The sequence below is a fragment of the Hypanus sabinus genome, chromosome 13, assembly GCF_030144855.1.
Source record: "Hypanus sabinus isolate sHypSab1 chromosome 13, sHypSab1.hap1, whole genome shotgun sequence".
Classification (NCBI taxonomy): Eukaryota; Metazoa; Chordata; class Chondrichthyes; order Myliobatiformes; family Dasyatidae; genus Hypanus; species Hypanus sabinus.
Genome location: NC_082718.1, coordinates 40,582,469 through 40,605,294, shown reverse-complemented (window position 1 = coordinate 40,605,294; position 22,826 = coordinate 40,582,469). Strand labels below are relative to the sequence as shown.

At 41.2% G+C, this 22,826-nt stretch overlaps 1 protein-coding gene across 4 annotated transcripts in view; it reads right to left on the bottom strand.

Moving 5' to 3' along the window:
• The window catches only part of LOC132403786 (cadherin EGF LAG seven-pass G-type receptor 1-like), a 368,758-nt gene that overhangs the window by 139,204 nt on the left and 206,728 nt on the right, over nucleotides 1-22,826 (bottom strand). For all 4 annotated transcript variants that reach the window (XM_059987470.1, XM_059987471.1, XM_059987472.1 and 1 more), the window contains 2 exons: nucleotides 19,753-19,975; nucleotides 2,329-2,444 (listed from right to left, as the gene is read on the bottom strand). In XM_059987470.1, the coding sequence (XP_059843453.1) occupies nucleotides 2,329-2,444; nucleotides 19,753-19,975 (339 nt within the window). The remainder of the gene's footprint in view (nucleotides 1-2,328; nucleotides 2,445-19,752; nucleotides 19,976-22,826) is intronic.

Genomic DNA, 22,826 nt, shown 5'->3' with positions numbered 1-22,826 from the left:
GGACAAGGTGCAGCAGCGACACACACTTCAACGTCTTTAATGATACGACTGCAGAGCACGGCTGGAATGTCAGTGTCGTGTGTGCTACACTTGAATATCCAACACAATAGAACGATAATTAGGAGCAGGCTTCTGGTAATTGGAGAATCAGAAACACTTCAGCTGAGAGATTCATTTCAACAAAAATGCATTTCTGGAGTACTAGGCATATTTGATTGGAATCTGCTTTCTTTTGCAATATTACTAAAACTTTTAAAAGTAGTCATCCAAAAGTAATAGAAGATTCTAAATTTTAATTTTATTCATTAGGCCAAATTTCTGTGCATACTTATGTCCTTGGGGTTAATATTGAAAAGGTATTAGATTATTTGATTTAAAGTAGTATTTAAAAACGAAAGTTATCATAGAGAGATCGGGCTGTTAATAGTAGGGATGAGAAATTTGCAGACACAATGATATTACAAAATAGCATTTTTGCTGATCATCACACTGCACTTTTCAGACCCTGACCTCAGAAAAAAGTATTTCAAAAATTGAAAAGAGAACAACCAGCATCAGTTTTGTGTGGATATGTTCTGTCCTCATCACTCCAACCTGCACCAAAGGCGAAGCACAACATGAGATATAGTTTAAGAAGTTTAATAAAAGCAAAAAGAACAAGACTGAGAAAAAAGAATCAAACGATTCAAACAAAATGTTTCTGCATGAGAACAGATGCTTCTCCTCATTTTCTGCCATGGTAAATCTATTGGGTTGTGTGAAAGGTGCAGGCTCAAGATTTACATGTCTTGATAAAGATTAAACACTTAAAATGCATAATCTTTGATTTAAATTATCCCATGAAGATCTGTAATACAAGCCCCAATGAACAAGATAAGCATTACCTATAGACATGAACTATTAAGAGAGAAAAATATTAAGTACAAGTGATTTATAATGTTGTCAAATTGCTTTTATGAAGTAAATGTTGAGAAACATTAAGTAAATTATTCTCAATTATTATTGGAAAAAAATCAAAGTTCTGTTGATTTATCTGTTCCTTTGCGACCCTCCAAAGTTCCAGTTTCCAATGAAGGATCGGCATAATATTATTCCATTACGAAAGTGAGTTACTGCTTTTGCTTCGATCTGACTTATAAGTCTGATTCAGGACCGAAGAGATTTCTTTCCCTGATTATTTTCTTTTTCCATGGTTGATGGCCACAAAGTGCCATGATTTGGCTGAAAGGTTTGATATTCTAAGTTGCAGACGTTCTATCAATTCCTGGGATATTGTTAAGTGTACAGATGGTTCACTATGCATGATTTTCTTTTCCCCTTCTAAAAAAGTTTGGTTGTGGATGGGCAAAAAATAAGGCACAGATTTGACATGATTTGAGTGCCATTCAGTACAGCCACACAGGGTGAGAAGCAGGTGAAGTTCTCAACCTGTTAAATATCTGCGGGAAAGACAAATGCACCAGGCTTTTCTTATATTAAAGGATGACCAATTAAGGAAATGAGAAAAAATTAAAATTTATGAAGCAAACTAATAATATAGATACTTAACACAGATTAGCTAAGAAAGGCCTGGCAGTACTGAAATTAGGTGAAAACAGATGATAAGGTTTCTTTAGATTCCAACAGTTGGTACGTATCAGAACATTTGTGGACTGGCAGTTCACACACAGCATGTCTGTTATCGGACTCTTGAGAAGATCAGCACTAGGCTTGTCACATGCTAAGTCCGCATGCAGTTCTTAACTCTGAAAATGTTTAATGCAACTATGCATAAAGCACCTGTCTTTAAAAGTTGTGATATGATTTGCTGATGCAAATTTTCAAAGAGAACATTCTTCTCAGATGAAATCACATTCAGTAGACAGGTGCCTCAAGATGTGATTTAGAGCTTTTTGTGAAAAATATTAAGTACTAGCCAGGGGAAAAGCACTAACCAGGTGTTTGGGAAGCTAACACAAATTACTTTTGACCAAGTGTGCTTGCCAGTGGAATAGATTGAGAAGTGGGTTTATATTTTAGTAAAATTTAAGGATTTCAAAGGAATTAGGCAAGTCTGAAAGAAATTAATCTGCAAAGCTGCAGGGAAGGACTGGGTGGAATGTGGCCGACAAGTAAAAAAGCTCGTGCAGACTCGATGGGATCAAATAACTTTTGACTTGCCATAACAATTCTGTAATGAACATTAAGCTCAAGTTATACATTCAATTTTCTATGGTTAGTTATGCTGGAACAAAGCATTGAACTACATACTGATTAAGTTCACTTTAGCTCACATGAACCCCTAATGGCCCATTTCACATTTTGAAGAAATGATTATTGCTGACTTACCTGCTGAGAATGTCAACTGGATCTGCTCTTCAATGATCTCCAGTGCAATGAAATCATGTTTTTCATTAAATCGTCCATTATAAAGCAGCAAAGCATTTCCTTCCTTTGTTGCAAACCTGCAGCAGAGGGAGAATGAGAAACATTTATTACCTATTAACAAGGCATACTGGAACAGCGAAAAAGATGTCATTCCTTTTGTGTTCTGCCAGAAGCAGGGAATTAGTCTGTTTCAGCTTAACAAGCCAAACTCAGTAGAGGTTTTTATATTCAGTTAGTAATGTAAACCCATGCACTGATACATAGAGAATTGAATGTCTATAGTTCATAAATTCCTTGAGAATTTAGAAGAAGAATCCAATTATAGCTTCACTCCATTCTGTCCCTTCATGGTCAATTAAATTGATCTTCTATCCAGGGTGCAAAATGATGAAGAAATGCTTGGGCAGATTCCTGCCCCTACCAGATCCTTGGAGGAAATTTGCTTTTTTAGCTTATATAGGCTTCAATGGAATTCACTGCTACATGCAGGAATCCCATGTAAAACTTTTACTTGTACAGGCTGAGCACCCCCCCAACCAAAATTCCAAAATTTGAAAACTTCTGAAATCTGAAATCTTTTGAGCACTGACATGATGTCACAGTTGGAAAATTCCACAAGCTGCTGGGAAGGTTCTCAGGCGAAGCACTGGTCTCTCTGCACCACAGGCAGATCTGAGTAGTGTCCTCACATATGCAATGAACAGAAGTTAGTGAAAAATAGAAATATACTGCATAGAGCAAAAAAATTAAGATCTCAGTTGTGTGATGTAAGCGAAGATTGGTCAGCATTGGAGTGAACATATGCCACTTAATGGTTTGCTGATCACGAAACAAGCAAAGATCTATAATGACGAACTGAAAAGTAAATTGTGAACATACAGCAGTCTGGTTGCAGAAATTTAAGAAAAGGAATGGTGTTAAATTTTTAAAGACTTGTGCTGATAAAATGCCTGATCATGAAGCAGCAGAGAACTTCACTGAAGAGTTTACAAAGATCATTGTTGATGAAAATCTAACATGCTGAACTAAAACATCAGTGATGAACAAGTGTAAGAAAGAAGAAGACTGCTTACCGGTAGCACATAAATTCAGAGTCAGAAATGATGGCGATGCCAAACAGCCCCGAACTCTCCACCATGGTGGCTGAGGTAGTGATAGCTTACCTTTTCAATGGTTCAATGAACCATTATTTCATGCACAAAATTATTAAAAACATTGTATTAAGTCATCCCCCTCCCACCATAGTTGCTGCGGGACGGGCAGCTGTTCAAAATTAATTGCAGATCTGAAGCCAATCGCAGCGTTGGAACCCAGTAATAGATGCAGTCGGGTTGGTCTTTCAACTGTGGAGGATCGAGCTCCATCACATCTGACTATGTTCTCCCTGTGAGCTTCACACCAGCTGCATATGTAATGTAAACGAATTTCATGTTTACACTTGGGTCCCATCCCCGAGGTGTCTTAATAAGATGCAAATATTCCAAAATCCTAGATGCTTCTGGCCCCAGGCATTTCGGGTAAGGGGTGCTTAACCTGTTTTCTATTCTTTATGTGTTAAAGTAATTAATCATCATCTTGCAGAGGCAAAGTCCTACTGACGGGTGCAGAAAATCCAGGTCAAGTTTCATCAGGCCAACTTGCTACTTTTAGAGTGACTGATGCCTCTCTGTCATCCTAACTAGGAGCTTGACCTTCGGCACGGACTAGAAGGGCTGAGATGGCCTGCTTCTGTGCTGTAATTGTTATATGAAACTCATGCAAACAGCATAGATATTGTGCCTCCGAACCACACAACTGTGAACCTCACATGAAAAACAAATACACTGATTTACTTGTTATGCAATGGTTAGATAAAACCACTCTTATGAAATTGCCAGTGAGATGACCTGGCTCCTAAATCGCTTCCTCATTAGGTGAAAGAAGTGTTTTCCTCATTCTGAATCCTCACTTTTACCACATTCCCCAACATGGCGCTATTTCAATGGAGAATTAACAGGATGAATATTATCTCTGGTCAATTTCTAATCCATTTGCAGCCTTCAAAGATTACAAATCTATGTTCAATAATGATGAGAAGATGAACCATGGCAGATCCAGTAAGAGAATCAACACTTTACAATGTCATTATTGGTGCACAATGGAAAAGAAACAACCTTATCAGCGATCCAGTTCTGTACTCAGGATTTTACTTATTATTTTTAAGATAAGCAGAACTTGCTCTGAGAAATGTTCATAAACAACCTTTCAACTTGACAATGAGACCTGTTACAGAATTTGACAACTGCGGATACTTTGTGCTGACTGATAACATGCTCTTGACTGAATTTACATAGATACCTTTTCCTTTACTTAGGAAATCAAGGAGCAATTTGCCTACGAGAATGGTGGAGATTGACAAAGAAAACTCAACTCTAGCTAGAAGCATGGCACTCTTCTTCAAACTGCTCATTATACAACTATTATTTTTAAGATGGATTAGTAAAAAGGTTCTTAGGGGTTTAAAATTTTTTTGCCTTTTTGAAATTAAGTCTCTAGAACTAAAAGGTTAATAATTTTACTTAGCCTACTTCATCTCCACCATCAGCCTGTATCAGAGATTGATGAGTGGCATGAAATGAAAGGACTTTTATAACTATCATTCCCCAAAGGGACACAATACACAATATCAGTAATTATGACGGTGACAATGTGGGAAAGTCATCATGAAGAAAAATTCATTGCCTTCCAGAGGCAGTACACAGTAATGTCCTACACCATTTTCAAGTGCACCTGATTTTGTGTGTGTGTGTGTGGGGGGGGGGGGGCGTTCGTCTAGTGATCTGAAGGTCGCTAGTTCGAGCCTCAGCTAAGGCAGTGTGTTGTGTCCTTGAGCAAGGCACTTAACCACACATTGCTCTGCAATTACACTGGTGCCAAGCTGTATGGGTCCTAATGCCCTTCCCTTGGACAACATCATTGGTGTGGAGAGGGGAGACTTGGAACTTGGGCAACTAGTGGTCTTCCATTAAAAAAAAACCTTGCCCAGGCTTGTGCCCTGGAAACTTTCCGAGGCGCAAATCCATGATCTATCAAGACTAATGGAGGCCTACACACACACACACACACACACATATGGATAGATAGATAGAGAGAGAAAGATAGATAGAGAGAGGGAGAGGGGAAGAGAGAGAGAGAGGGGGAGAGAGGGGAAGAGAGAGGGGGAGAGGGGGAAGAGAGAGAGAGGGGGAGAGGGGAAGAGAGAGAGGGGGAGAGGGGAAGAGAGAGGGGGAGGGAGCGCTATAGAAAAAGAAACCCCAGACTGTTTCCTCAGGGGATGCTCTGAAATTCACAAAACCAATATCTCCTACCAGTTGTCTCAATCTCCAACTTTCTTCCTGAAGTACAGGATGAACATAAGTAACATGACATGATCCACAGCTAGATAACTCAATTTATAACAGTGAAGCTGCTGTTAGAAATCCACAATTACAAAGGTCTATCTGAAATCAGATTGATTGCTTACCCGATGCAGTGTAAATTAACGAGCAAACACAAGGAAATCTGCAGATGCTGGAAGTTCAAACAACAACACACACAAAATGCTGGTAGAACACAACAGGCTCGGCAGCATCTATAGGGAGAAGCGCTGTTGGTTAGTCCTGATGAAGGGTCTCAGCTCGAAACGTCGACAGCGCTTCTCCCTATAGATGCTGCCTAGCCTGCTGTGTTCTATCAGTGTAAATTAACCTCAATTATGTTTACACTGTTATAGTGCTGATAATTTTGATGTCAAGTTTGAGTCTTTGGAACAACACATAAATAATAAGTATAGCATATGTCCTGGAACAACAAGATGGTTAGAACAAACATTAAAATAATATGTTCATAAGCACAAGAGATTCTGCATTCTGACAGGTTGGTCCATGGTCTCCGCCACTGCCATATTAATGCTATTCTCAGGATGAAGAGCAACACCTCATACTTTGTCTGGGTATCTTCCAGCCTGACAGCATGAACACTGATTTCTCTAGCTTCTCTCCCCACTCCCACTTCTCTCTTCCTTAATTTCCTATTCTGGCTTCCCTCTTTACTACTCTTCACCTGCCATCAACTCACTTCTGGGTCCCCTCATCCCTCCTTTTCCCCCATGATCTGCTCTCCTCTCCTCTCAGATTCCTTGTTCTTCAGCACTTTACCTTTTCGACAGATCACCACCCAGCTTCTTATATCATCCCCTCTTCCCCACCCACCTTCTTACTTCATCCCCTCTTCCCCACCCACCTTTCCTCCCCTTCATCTGGCTTCACCTATCACCTTCTAGATTATACACCTTACTCTCCTCCCACCTTCTTATTCTGGCTTCTTCCCCATTCTTGTCCTTGTAAAGTGTCTCAGCCTGAAATATTGACTCTATTCCTTTCCATTGAAGCTGCCTGACCTCCAGCACTTTGTGTGTGTTCCTTAATGTAACATATTCAGTGTATTTCCAATGTATTAAGCACCATGATTCCCATTTAATCATAAACATGACTAATTCTGCAGATGCTGGAAATCCAAAGCAACATACACAAAATGTTGGAGAAACTCAACAGGTCAGGCAGCATCTATGGAAATGAATAAACAGTCGATGATTTGGGCCGAGGCTCTTCTTCAGGACTTGGGGGATGGGGAGAGGGGAAGGTGCCAGAATAAGAAGGTGGAGGGGAAGGAGGATAGCGAGAAGGTAATTGCCAAGTGGATGGGAAAGATAAAGGGCTGGAGAAAAAAGAATCTGATTGGAGAAGAGAGTGGAACATAGGAGCAAATGAAGGAGGAGGGGGATCCAGGTGAAGGTTATAGGCAGGTGAGAAGAGGTAAAGAGTGGGGAGAAGAAGAGGAGGGGAGGGTGAGGGTTTTTTTTATATATCAGAAGGAGAAATCGATATTCATGCCATTAGGTTGGAGGCTACCCAGAGAGAATATAAGGTGTTGCTCCTCCACTCCTCCACCCTGAGGGTGGCCTATACTTAAGGAAGAGGTGGCCATGGACCGACATGTTGGAACTGGAATGGGAATGGGAATTAAAATGCTTGGCCACCGGGAAGTTGTGCTTTTGGCAGATGGAGGTGCTCAACGAAGCACCCCCCACCACCATTTTCCAGATACCCATCTCTCAGTACAATGAAAAACTAAAACTGTCAGCTGGAATACTTGTAGGATGTCATGAAAAATACAAGGAAGCATCTATTCAAAAGGTAAATAGATGGTAGCTAACATAAAGTTCCCTTCTTCGTTAATGTTTTAATGTTAATTCATTTCCAAGTGTCAAACTAATACCAATGTTAATGTTCAACATTAATCTATATCCTGCTGTATTATCTACAACTTTTACACTTAGAAAATGAAGACACCGAACCATGTGCAAAAGGAAATCATAATGCTATTCAATGTCATGGGAGTTGTATGAGTTAGCCATCCGCGCACAGCTAACTCTACAGATTGGAATAATAGTGGTGTTTCACTGATACACGCAACATAAAACAAAAGCAATCAACTGTAAAAAGCCTGAAGTGGTACAGTCAATCTCAATACGTGCACAGCAGGAGTATATCATTGACAGAGACAGGCGGTACATTCACAATTTAGATCGCTCAGGGAAGGAGAGTTGAGAAATTTGTTGATAAGGATTTTTATTTCCCCTAGAAGACATGCCAAATTCACCTAGGCCTACAATACATCCTTTGACTTCATAAATGCTTTATGAAGACACAGCTTGGCTGCTTAGTCTTAAGTTGGGTACGTTACACCACTATGTGGAGTTACATTTGAAAAGAAAGTTCACACTATTCATTACTCCTTTCTGGGATTCTCTGAAAGAAGGATATGGCGGTCATGGCAATAGAGGGCCAATGTCTGCTCCAGCAGCACCTTTCTGTAGCACCTTGCAAAAATTGGCTTGCCTTCTTTCCACTGTCTGCGAAGTACCAATCAGGGGTGAAGTGGAAATCTTCTACTTGCCTGGATGAGGACAGGACCAATGATTTTCCAGAAACTCGACAACCCTCATTGATTGGTACCTCATTCTTAAACAGAAACATTCATTGCCCCCACTAGCAGTACACATTGACTGCACTGTGTACCATCAACAATACATTCACCCAGGCTACTTCAACAGCACCTCTAACACAAAGGACAAGAACAGTGGCTGCATGGTACAACACCACTCACACAAGTTCCCCTCAAAGCTGCATAAAGTTCGAAGTAAATGTTGTTATCAAAGCCCATCTATGTCACCATATACGACAGTGAGATTTATTTTCCTGTGGGGACTCTCAGCAACTCTAGAGAAAGGGAACTATAAAACGATCAATGAAAGACCAATCAGAGTGCAGAAGACTACAAACTGTGCAAATGCAAATATAAATAAATAGCAATAAATAAGAAGAACATGCCTTAATGAGAGAGTCTTTAAAGTGATATCATTGGTTGTGGGAACATCTCAATAGATGGGCAAGCAAGTGTCGTTATCCCCTTTTGTTCAAAAACTTCATGGTTGAGGGGTATTAACTGTTCTTAAACCTGGCTGTGCAAGTTCCAAGGCTCTTGTACCTTCTACCTGATGGCAGCAGTGAGAAAAGAGTATGACCTGGGTGGTGGAGATCTCTGATAATGGATACCTAACATCATGGCATGGAAATATAACACAGGTCCTTTGTCATAACTGGGTGCAAATCCTTGAACTCCCTATCCAAGAGCGCTCTGATAGCATCTTTACCAGATGGGCCATAGCAGTTCAAGGTGGCAGCCCACTACCATTTCTCAAAGGCATCTTGGGAGGAGCAAAAATTGCTGCCCTAGTCAGCAACACCCACAGCCTGAAAATGAACTTCAATAGATATGTCATTATCAGGGGCTCTTCTGCTGTCCCTTGGTCCTTCAGGGCTGCGTTACTTAAATTACATTGAAGGGAACTCATGTGGTGACTCCCATTCTCCTCGCCCAAAGTTTTGGATTTCAAAGGAAGTCAAACTAAGATGAGGAGGAAGAGTTGTTAAATAGCATATCGCTGGAGCAGAACGGCGGTACACATGGGTTGAAATGAATAGGTGGAGAAAGAAACTGTAAAAGCATTAAGAATTATACAAAGCAACCCTCTTTGTACAGACTATATTGTACACAAATCATTGCGTAGCATTGCACTACATAAACGTACTGCAAAATTCTGAATTATATGCGGGATTCAAGATTGTTTAATGTCATTTCCTGTACACAATTGAATTGACTATTTCTTACAGCTTTCACATACATGAGTAAAAATCTTTACATTTTGTCTCTGTCTAATTGTACAATGTGCAATCATAGTAGCTTATAATAAATAAAGCAGTCAATGTAACAAAGAAATACACTCAAGTCAGAGGGAGTTAATCAGTCTGATCTGGTGGAAGAAGCTGTCCCAGAGCCCGTGGATCCTGGCTTTTATGCTGTGGTACCATTTCCCAGATAGTAGCAGCTGGAATAGATTGTGGTTGGGGTGACTTGGGTCCCCAATGAACCTTTGGGCCCTTTATCACATCTGTCTTTGTAAATGTCCTGAATCATGGGATGTTCACAACTACAGATGTGCTGGGCTGTCCGCATCACTCTCTGCAAAATCCTGCGATTAAGGGAGGTACGGTTCCCATACCAGGCAGTGATGCAGCCAGTCAGGATGCTCTCAATTGTGCCCCATGTGGAAAGTTCTTAGGATTTGGGGGCCCAAACCAAACTTCCTCACTGTTTGAGGTGAAAGAGGCGCCGTTGTGCCATTTTCACCACACAGCCAGTATGTACAGTGATGTGTATGCTGAGGAATTTAAAGCTGTTTACCCTTTCAATCCCAGATCCATTGATGTCACTAGGGGGTTAGCATGACTCCATTTCTCCTGTAATCCACAACCAGCTCCTTTGTTTTTGCAACAATGAGCAAGAGGTTGTTTTCATGACACCACTGTGTCAAAGAGGTGACTTCTTCCCAGTAGGCCACCTTGTTACTGGCAAATTTAATTAACAGATTGGAGCTGTGGGTGGCGACACAGTCATGGGTATACAGGGAGTAAAGGAGGGGACTTAATACACAACCCTGAGGGGGATTCTGGGTTGAGAGTCAGAGCGGTGGAGGTGAGGGAGCCCACCCTTACCACCTGCCGGTGATCTGACAGGATCCAGCTGCGCAAGGCAGGGTCAAGACCGATCTCTCTGAGCTTCCTGTTGAGCCTGGAGGGAATTATGGTGTTGAATGCTGAACTGTAGTCCAAGAACAGCATTCTCACATAAGCATCCTTCTTCTTCAGATGCATAAGGACGGTGTGTAGAGCAGTGGCTATTGTGTCGGTAGGCAAACTGGAGGGGGTCCAGTGTAATTAGAAGGAAATAATTGTTACTCTGGATCCAATGCAGCACAAAAATCCACAAGAAATAAAGAACATAATTATAATAACAAAAAAACATACAATAAACACATGATAGTTCATAAACATAGATTGATTGTATATCCATGAAGTGACACTAGGATGTACACAAGGTGAATGATGGGAAATAATAAAGTAGTGGAGGAATTAATAGGTGGAGGCATTGATCAGCATTGCTAGTTGGGGAAAGTAACTGTTTTCGAGTCTGGTGGACCTGGCGTGGATGCTACGTAGCCTCCTCCCTGATGGGAGTGGGACAAACAGTCCTTGAGTAGAGTGGGTGGGATCCTTCATGATGTTACTGCCCCCTTTCCAGCACCTTGCTTTGTATAGGTTGTTGATGGCGGGTAGGCTGGTGCCGGTGATGCATTGAGCAGTTTTGACTACCCGTTGTAGAGCCTTCCTGCCCACCACAGTGCAGCTTCCATACCGTGCAATGATGCAGCTTGTCAGGATGCTCTCTACTGTGCGTTTGTAGAATGACGTGATTATGGATGTGCAAAGTCCGGCTCTCTTCATCCTCCTCAAAAAGTAGAGGTGTTGGTCATCTATCTTGACTGCATAGGATGTGTTCTGGGACCCAGAAGTTTGAAACCGCTTGCAGTTTCCACTGCCGTACCACTGATGTAAAGTTGTGGTGGGGGGGGGGGGGGGGGGAGGGGTGTGAGGAAGGACTTAATTAAACTGGAAGAATGGAATTTGAGCCACAGTTGGGAACAGTTAACAGGAGAGTAAACAACAGACCCACTTTACTAGAACATTTATTGCACTTTGCTGCTGAGCCTGTAGATAATTTATTACAGCACACTGCACTAGGTGCGCCTTGGCAAGTCTGCACATTCACTAAATCAATTAACAAGTTAAGAAGTGATTCCCAATGGGAATTTCATATAAAACAGACATTTCACTGTTTTCTTCATGTTGGGTTATGGCAAATGCCAAAATTTATGCATTTCATTTTCGCTGTACATAGTTGAATATTGAAAGACTCCAATCCATTTTCAAAGGTCTCATACTCCGCTGCTTATCTCCTATCTTAGGACAAAAACAATTCACCCACACTACAAGACTATCCACGTACAAAGACAGAGTGACTAAACACCCCATCAGAATATTTACCAGATGGTTATTTATTATTTAGAAATACAGCGATATAGAGATTTAGTGATAGAGAAAAGGCCTTTCCGGGTCTTCAAGCCACACCACCAGCAATCCCTGATTTAACCCTAGCCTAAACAGGGGACAATATACATTGACTAATTAATCTGCCAACTGTAAGGTCTTTGGAGGAGGACACTGGAGCACCCCACACATTATGTCATAATACTATATTTACTTCTTTTCCTTTTTCATCAATTCCTTGATATCTGGATTGCCAGTGTTTCCCATAGATGGATCCAGCCAAAAGCTATTTGCTCTTTCTTTGAATCTCTGGGGTGCCAGGTTTAACTACCATAGTAACGCTAACAAGATTTTGTTATAAGCTCCAATGATAGGACAAGATTAAGCAGGCATAGAGTAAGGGTATTTGGACTCTATCAAGCTGCTCATATCTTATGAAGGGTTCCCCTCAATCCATCAAAGTGCATGAAAGTAACGCCGGTGCAAGGCAGAATCAAAGGTAGAATCCAGTATTCTGTGTATTTTATAGCCTCCCCTGGAAAAGTGCCAGGCTTCTCATTTAAAATCTGGCCAACCAATGAATGAGTAGTACACAACTGAAATACAAATTCAAATGAAAAGAAAAAAATACAGATTTTCTTTTTGCAAATGTATCTGTCAACAATCTTATCACAATTAGCAGGCAATAAGTCATAATCACCTGATTTCCAAATATGTGCATTAATAGATCGTAATAATGTGTAATTATTAATCAAAGTCACAGAAGTCTTCCAGTGCATCCTGTTTTACTTAAGTGTGACAGATAAATAATTTAGGGATACAGCCTATAACAGGCCCTTCTGGCCCGATGAGCTGCACTGCCCAGCAACTCACCTGTTTAACATTAGCCTTATCACAGGACAGTTTACAATGGCCAATTCACCAACTGACTGGTACGTGTTTGGACTGGGGGAGGAAACCACACACCTGTGGGAAACCAACATGGTTCATGGGGAGAAAGTACAAACTCCTTACAGACGGAGCCGGAAATTGAACTCTGAACTCCAGAGAGCCCTGAGCTGAAGTAACATAGTGTTGGCCACAATGCTACCCTGCTGTTCCACGATACTCCTGTGCCAATTGTCTCCGGTCGTTAGAGTCACAGAGCAGTACGATACAAAAGTAGGCCCTTCAGCCCATCTAATTCAAGCCAAACCATGTCTAGACTCATTGATCTGTACTGGCCCTCTATACCATTATTAAATGTTGAAATCAAACCCGCATCCATCACTTTCTCTGACAGCTTATTCCACACTCTCACCAACCTCTGAGTGTAGAAGATCCCTCCCTTAATATATCACCTTTTACCCTAAACCCACGAGCTCCAGTTGTATTTTCACCCAACCACAGTGCTTGCATTAACCCTATCTACACCCCTCCTAATTTTGAATGCGTCTGTGACCCTCGGGTTCTGTTGGCTGCGTAAATCTAGGAAAGGCAATCTCTCACCCCACCAAACGTATGAGATTGAGGTGTAAGCTCCCCCAAGACCCCCTGTTTGGGTGGATGCTACATGATTTGTTACTCTGTTACAAATCAGTACCATGAATTAACAGACAGTACACCATATACAATTAAACGATTTAGCTTTATAATTCTTAATTTGACTAAAGGGTTAGTAAAAAAGATCAAAAAGAAAAGGGCCCATTTTGATGTGACAGTCTAATGTGCACAAGCTGGAGCTCACTGTTTTCCCTTCACTGATCCTCCTTCGAACTCCCCGGGCTTCGTCAGCTCCTGGCTCCACTCCAAGCCCACTCCTACGATCCCTCCTCTTCTGCATCTTCTCTCCCCATCACCCAGATCACCTCGGTCTCAGGCACACAGCACGAAAACACACTCCCTTCATTGGATGGCTCACATTCCAAAGCACCCGTTATCTCTGACCATAACCCAAACACTGCTCCTACAGAAAGACCATTGCGTTAGCAGTGAAACCCTTCCCAGGGTGTTACATCTCTGTTCATCACCTGCAATATTTTATCTGCCAATTCTTCTCTGAATTTTTAAAAATTAGGATCTCAACATGTATGTGCATTACTTAATGAACTCCATGGTATGAGCCGAAGCATATCAAGACCAGGAAATCTTCATATATGTAGATATCTTACGAAGCGTTACATTCTCATTGATTAGTTCATCAACAGCTTAATTCTACAGATCTTCAGAAAGAATAAATCAGAGCAGAAAATGTCAGAAAAATGAAGCAGTTTGCTGGCCCTCAGTTGGGGATAGTTTGAGTTAGAGATGACAGTGATGGAGGGAGGGGTGAGGAAAGGCCATGAATATGGTGGTTGGCGAATGTGTTTTTTGGCACTGTAGTGATGGCAAATAGTTACCCACTGCCAAATAAAGGAAAAATGTTGCTCTGATTGACCACATTAATTAGAAAACTTATCCTGGCTGTGGATGGAATGCACCATGTCTAGGTTGCACACGGGAGTCTGCCCTTCTCTCCTAGTTAAAATCCAATAAAATGGTACTAAATAGCAATGGCTTGCAGTGGATTCCAGTTAATAAGGTCATTAATTAATTCTGGCAGCTGCTTACTTGGGACAACTCTTAAAAAACAAAAACAAATTGAAGAAATAACCAGGATTCCCTTCATTCATTTGGGACACTATGCCACTTAATTGGGACAGGACTCTGTTGCTGAACAGATTCTAATTAGCGCCAACAGTGTGCACTTGTGTGACCATTAGACACAATGGTGCTCATAGTGAACAGGTTTTAAATAGCCTGTGTTCAAAAAGCAATAATTTTTGTCACTGAGTCTTGGTGAAAAATAAGTAGTGAGACAATTCAGTGCTGTTTTGCTCACTGTGGTTTTGTGCATTCAGACGTGGAAATGCCAGAAACCGCTGAGAGTGAAAATGAGACTATTTCACTCTTCAGCAAGTTAGGAACAATGAAGAGCTTGAAGATAGCGACAACCATCTTGAATGCTGCAATGAAAACAAAGATTTGGATGATGTAATCATTGAAAGCAATGTATGAAGGCAGTCCATTATCTGTACTAGGTGTCCGTGCTAATTTTGTTCATTTACAAAAGAACACAACAGCATACACTGGAAGAATTCCTCTGTTGATAACTATTAGAAACAAATACACAGATCAATAGCACTGTAGTACTGGTAGTGTTCTAATTTGTTCTGTATTTTATTATAATACATAATTTGTAACTCGATTCAATTGCACAACAAATAACTGGATGATGTATACTGAGCGAATTGCAGTGTATTTTGAAACAAATGATATAGCTGATAAAAAACAAGTGCCAGTTTTGCTGAGTGCAATGGTGGAAAAGCCTACAGTTTGCCTAGAAGTTTGACTACTCCAACCAAACCAACCCAAATGAATTTTGCTGATATTGTGCAGGTAATGCAGGAATATTTAGAACTGAAACCGTAGCCAATTTCTCCGTAACTTACGCCACTGCCAATGGGATCCCACTACCAAGCACACCTTTCCCTACCCATCTCTTTCTGCTTTCCGCAGGGGTCACTCCCTACACGACTCCCTTGTCCATTCGTCCCCTACATCCCTTCCCACCAATCTCCCTCCTGGCACTTATCCTTGCAAGCAGAACAAGTGCTACACCTGCCTTTACACTTCCTCTCTCACCACTATTCACAGCCCCAGACAGTCCTTCCAGGTGAGGCGACACTTCACCTGTGAGTCGGCTGGTGTGGTATACTGCGTCCGGTGCCCCCGGTGTGGCCTTTTATATATTGGTGAGACCCGATGCAGACTAGGAGACCGTTTCACTGAACACCTATGCTCTGTCCGCCAGAGAAAGCAGGATCTCCCAGTGGCCACACATTTTAATTCCACATCCCATTCCCATTCAGATATGTCTATCCATGGCCTCCTCTACTGTCAAGATGAAGCCACACTCAGGTTGGAGGAACAACACCTTATATACCTGCTGGGTAGCCTCCAACCTGATGGCATGAACATTGACTTCTCTAACTTCCGTTAATACCTCTCCTCCCCTTCATACCCCATCCCTGGCATAATAAGTTCCCCCCCCCCTCTTTTTTTCCTCTCTCTGCCTGGTGCTCCCCTCCCCCTTTCTTTCTCCCTAGGCCTCCCGTCCCATGATCTTTTCCCTTGTCCAGCTCTGTATCCCTTTTGCCAATCACCTTTCCAGCTCTCAGCTTCACCCCACCCCCTCCGGTCTTCTCCTATCATTTCGCATTTCCCCCTGCCCCTCTCAAATCTCTTACTATCTTTCCTTTCAGTTAGTCCTGATGAATGGTCTTGGCCCGAAATGTCGACAGTGCTTCTCCCTATAGATGCTGCCTGGCTTGCTGCGTTCCACCAGCATTTTGTGTGTGTTGCTTAAATTGTAGTTTATCTTTTTTATACCATTTCAACTATTTCAGTGAAACTTTGATTAACTGAGGCAGCCACTTAAATGGGCCAAAATGCACTAATCCCAATGTGTCCCAATTATCTGGAATCCACTATATATAGCATTTGTGCAAAATTAGATATTAAGCCACATAAAGGAACATTTGAGCTAATGACTAACAGTATGAACATGGGTTTTAGAGAGCACCTTAAAGAGAGAAGTAGTGAGGCAGAGATATTCTGGGATAAAATTCCAAAGCTCAAGGACAAGCCTCTGAAGGCACAGTTGTCAACCGTGGAGCTCTGGAAATCATGAATGCACAAGAAGCCAGAAGGGGAGTGTGGTCAGTGGTGGGTTTAGGGAAAGAATTACATAGAAAGGGTGAGGGAGGGTTAGAAGGGGAGGAGAGGCACTTGGAGCAATTGAAAACTAGGGAAAAAATCTTAAATTTGAAACAAAGCTAGACCAGCAGTCAACGAAGGTCAGCAAATATTTGAGTAATTGTTCTCCAAGTAGAAGTTGTAATAAAGTCATGAATCATTCACCATTGCACAGCTCAGAAAATCTTCATTTCACCTGTTTATAGCTTTTGTAGTTTCTCCACAATCTCCTAATAACTCACTCACCCACTTTTAGATCTATTACACCTAGTCTCCATGGAGATAGATTGATTTTTGATTGGTAATGGCATCAAACATTATGAGAAGAAGGCTGAAGAATGGAGTTGAGAAGGAAAATAAATTCGTCATGGGTTGAATGGCTTAATTCTGCTCCTATGTCTTATGGTTTTATCTTCATTGATCCTCAAAAGCCCAGAAGCATCTTTTTCAATATTTATGCAAACAAATGAATATCTCAAATCATTCATTTGCAAGAGAGTCCAGCCAGCTCCACACATTTGATACATAGCTTAACTTTTACTCACCAAGAAATCTTAACTTTTAACCAGATAATCTTCCATGATTCGTTAACACCTGAATGGACTATTCAGAAAAAATAATAATTAAAAAACCTGTTAAATGCCACATTTATTCTCTAACTGCATTTTGGAGTGCCAAAATTTCGTTTAGTTCTCCCCAGTACCTCCAAAGCAAAAAGATCTCCATTGCTCCATTTTAATTAAAGTATCACAAAAGTCACACAGCAATATCTCAGGTCTCAAAACAGCAACATTAGTCACAATGCTAGGGGAAGAAAAAACAACATTGCCCTGTATTACACATACACCTTATTTGCACAGTAGTCTGCCCTATTGTGCCGGTACATCAGAACTCATTCTGCCTCTGGGCTCATCAGTGCTGTAGTGACTAGAGCTGAAGAAGGCAGTTTGTCATCAAAATGTTGGTTAGTGTTGATACCTGTACCTGGCTGGAAGCCGGAGACGTTTATTCATGCACTTTATATTCCACAGCAAATAATGCAGCACTTCATATCTGAGTTAATGATGGACTCTGCAAACTACAGAGTGCAGCGATACACATAATTTCTTACAGCGAGTAGTGATGCATCTCATATTCTGCACTCAGCACTGATGTATGTACTTTACATCCTGCAGTCTGTAGTGAAGCACTGTATATACCACAGTGAATAGCGATGCATTATATAGTCTATAGTCAGCATTTTATGCACTGCGTCTTCATTTCCTAGGTTTTGCCAACTATGATTCTAGCGAAACCCAGGACTGAGAAGGAAGAGTTTGAATACATTGAATACATTGAAAACATTGCCAGAATAAAAAAAGTGGGAGGGAGGGGGAAGGAGACTAGATGGAAGGTGATAGGTGAAGTCAGGGTGGTGGTAAAGGTCAAGGGCATCTTCCCCCTTCCTTCTCAGTCTTGAAGAAGGGTCTTGGTCCGAAATATCAACTAGCTATTCAGGTACATCAATGCTGCCTGATCTGATAAGCTCCTCCAGCAGCTTGTGTGCGCTGCTTTGGATTTCCAGCGTCTGCAGAACTTCTTGTGTTTAATATCAGAAGCTGTCAACTATACATTCTGTGAGCAGGGTCTGCTGCGGTCCTATCTGCCCATCGGACTGATAAGCTTGTGAGCCTGCTGGAACTTTCACGAGCTTCACCACAGGAATATTTAGAGAGAGGAATGTGAGTTGCAGGCTGGGTCTTTAGAGAGAAGGATATGCATCAGGCCACGAGAAATCTGCCCCACTATCAAGGCAATGGACAAGTGAAATCTTCAACAAGATCACGTTCAGACTTACCCTCAACTCAGTAAGAGGTCCATGAGCCAGTCCTAATCGGAGGTTCAGAGGTGGTTAGGGTTAGCAGCTTTAAATTCCGGGTGTTACTATTCAGAGGACCTGTCCTAGACCCAGAACATAAGTGCAACTGCAAAGAAAGGACAGAAGCACCTCTACTTCCTGAGTAGTCTGTGGAGATTCGGCATGACATCTAAAACTTTGACAAACTTCTATCGATGTGTGGTGGAGAGTATACTGACTGGCTGCATCACAGCCTGGTATGGAGACACCAACGCCTTTGAATAGAAATCCTGCAAAATGTAGTGGATTTGGCCAAGTACTTCACAGGTAAAGCCCTCCCAACCATTGAGCACATCGACCTGAAAATCTGTTAAAGAAAAGCAGCATCCATCATCAGAGATCCCCACCACCCAGGCCATGCTCTCTTCTTGCTGCTGCCATCAGGTAGAAGATACAAGAGCTTCAGGACTCACACCACCACATTCAAGAACAGTTACTACCCCTCAGCACTCAGGCTCTTGAATAAAAGGGGATAACTACACTCACTTGCCCCATCATTAAAATGTTCCCACAACCACTGATATCACTTTAAAGACTCTTTATCTCATGTTCTTGTTATTTATTGCTATTTATTTATATTTGCATTTGTATAGTTTATTGTCTTCTGCACTCTGGCTGATCTTCATTTGATCCTGGTATAGACAGTATTCTATAGACTTGCTGAGTATGCCACAGGAAATTGAATCTCACTGTTGTACATGGTGACATACATGTACTTTGATAGTAATAGTTACTTTGACCTTTGAACTTCAAAACTGACAAAATTTGACCTTAATCCTTTCTGAATTAAATTCTACCCATTTTAACCTGGCATTTTGCAGGTTACTCTCCCACAGATATACAGCTCAAGAACCAATATCTCATCGACAAGCCCACATTTATGGATTTATTCAGGAATGACTTAACATTGTTGTTGTTGGGAGTCTGCCATATAATTACCAGCCCATGGGAAAATTAATAGCTTATCTTCAGTATTTGTTACAATTAGTCACTTGCCTGCAGTTCTGTGTTGCAAGTTGGAAAGTCTTGTTGGCTTTAACATTCCTGATTTTGGAAAATAACCAAGTGCCAATTTACTGACAGGTTTTTGCAAGTTTGGCACCTACACCAATTTAAGATTAACTCTCAGGTCATGCTGTTTTTCATGGGAGTTTTAACTGCATGAGTTTCCCTTGAGTCACTTACATGAGGGAGATGGTGAAATGGAATCTTTGCCGGAGACCCTTGAAAGTCACAAAGGACTGTGGGGGGAAGCTTCGTGTTGTAATTTCACAGTATGGCCTCTCATATTCACCAGCTGGACATTCACATCTGAAGCCACCAACAAGCAGATTGATGCAGGTTCCTCCATTCTTGCAGACGCCAGGTGCACAGCGGCCGGACCTGGTACTCACTTCGCAATGCTCCCCTGAAACACAGCACAGAACAAAGGATGAATGATTCAATATCATGCCTGAAATTACTCTCAGAGACAATCGAAATATTGCAAATTTTTGTTCCATGTTATCTAGATTTTTTCATACAAGTGCAGTTTCTGAAGATCACCACTTCGAATAAAAAAGTAGAAGCAACCAGCTATTCGTAGCATCTACATAAATCCAAGAATCCCCAATGTCTTGGCCATTGGTATTTAATGGCAAATAAATCAGCTCCACCATGGTGTCACATATGGACCTAATCCCTCCTGTAACTACTGTTATATTACATTACTTAGTGCCTCCAAGTTTCAGAATGGCAATAAATCTACTGGAATGCTTGACACATCAACCACAAAGCTATCACTTCAAACTATCTCGATATTTGAGTTGAAATTTGTCTACATTGATATTTGGAATTGAACAGGATTGCTCCAGGTCAGGTTTAGGTTTTACCGAAACAATGCCAGTTTAAAGCAAAATGGTTTTCAACAAGTAGGGACTACTGGGATAAGGAACTGTTGCTGAGTTACTGGGCACAACCAATCTAAGTTGCTAGCCTGCTGAAACTACTTCTGTCAAACATTCTGAGGAGATTGAGGCCTGGAAACAATGCTTGAATGCATGAGAGATGCAGAAGCAACAACAATCACTGAAAGGGAATGGAGTAAATAAAAATAACTGGAACCTTCCTTCATTTTGTTTAGGATCCCCAGGCCATGCCCTCTTCTCATTGTTACAGGGGCCTGAAGACACACATTCAGCGATTCAGGAACAGCTTCTTCCCCACCCCCCCCCCCCCCACCATCCAAGTTCTAAATGGACATTGAACCCATGAGCACTACCTCACTACTTCTTTAAAAAATTATTTCTGTTTATGCACTACTTATTTTAGTTTGTTTTCTGTATTTATCATGTATTGCATTGTACTGTTACCTCAAAGTCAACAATTTCATGCATATGCCGGTGATAATAAACCTGACTCTGATTCTGAAATGCTTTATAGCTAAAAGTAGTTTTAAAATATAGTCCTAGTTCAAAGTAAATTTTATTATCAAAGTACATATATGTCACCATATACAACCCTGTGATTCAATTTCCTCCGGCATACACAGCAAATCTATAGAGTAGTAACTATAACAGGATCTACAGAGTGCAGAAGACAAAAAACTGTGCAAATACAAATATAAATAAATAGCAACAAATAATGAGAACATGAGAAAATGAGATAAAGAATCCTTAAATAATTGATTGTAGGAACATCTCAATGGATGGGCACATGAGTGTAGTTAACCCTTTTGTTCAAGAACCTGATGGTTGAGGGGTCGCAATTGTTCTTGAACCTGGGCGGTGTGAGTCCTGAGGCTCTTCTACCTTCTGCCTGATGGCAGCAGCGAGAAGAGAGCATGGCCTGGATGGTGAGGACCTCTGGTGCCTTGGTTCTTCAGTGTACGAAGGCAATAGCCAATTTAGGCACAGTGTGTTCCTATCACCAGTGGGATAATAATAATCAGGCCGCTTGTGTTCAGTGCAACTGTTGCTAACAGTAATTCTTGTGCTTGTCTTTAAAATAGACCATTAGATTTTTTGTAGCCATCCAAGACAATAGAGCTGTATGTTTTATTTCTGAAATGCATTTCCTAAAAGACATGGGTTAATAGGCACTCAATTGCCAACACAGAGTTTCGTATTCAAGTCTCTTGCTTTCGTCTCAGGAGCAGAGCTGTTGCAAAGATCACTTTGTTCCTATAACAGGTTAAACACTGGCATGCTGCAGTTTCTGCGACTCCAGCTCCTGGAAGAGCAATCAAGTCGTGCCATGGTTGTGGTATTGAATGACACTGTACTTTTGCAGATAAAATTAACATTTTCATGGCTAGGAATTTAAACCTTTTACTTGATAGATTTTAACAATGAAACAGCCTTTCCTTTGTAATAGGAGTACCAATCAAAATTTGGAATGGAAATTATTCACAGAGTTGTTGGACTTTTGCCAGTAAGTGACAAAAATCACTTTAACATCTCCATCAATTTTTTTTTAGAGTGGATGGAAGGCCCATGATGTCATCCTCACCACTGTTCAGTGTCTGAACTTTACTTTTAGGGGCTACTGAAAAGAAAATATTCAAAACGTGATTATTTTGGTGGGTGGGGGGGGGGTGTTGAAGACAGGTTTAGACATGAGTACATGCATTTAAATAGATAAATTACCATATCCCTCATCCCAATTAGGATAGTCAGAGGAACCGTCAATTAGGCTTTTCAATTTGAACAGCCATGACACTTCACCACTAACTTTTATGTTTTGTGATCATTTAACATACACGGACAAGACAAGTGGCAGCCTACTCGAAAAAGGGTGATTTGCTTATTATCCAAAGAACGAGAAAAGGTATTTTCGATCACAAAATTAAACTTATCCAACATCACTCATTCAGCTTTCCATTTTCGTTGCCTGTACATCTAAACAAAATAGCACAAAGTACAATTTGGAAACTGGACATCAGCAGGTGATGCACCATCAATAACTCTCGGAGACGGGAGGCAAACGACAGGCTTTTATTAGCTGCAAGAAACGACCACTCAACATCCTGGAGACTGAGGGGGGGAGCAGTGCCTCCAACCGCCTTTATACAGGGGTCTGTGGGAGAAGCCACAGGAGCAGTCAGCAGAGGGGCATGTCCAGACAGGTATATGTAGTTCACCACAGCGGGTACACACCAAAGAGTAAAGTTTTGTAAATATAACTGACAGTAAGCGTCCTGACATAGTTAGCAGAATGACTAATGAGATTAGTTACTTTTAACAAAGATAAAAATACTTAGGTTTGAAAATTAAGCACAA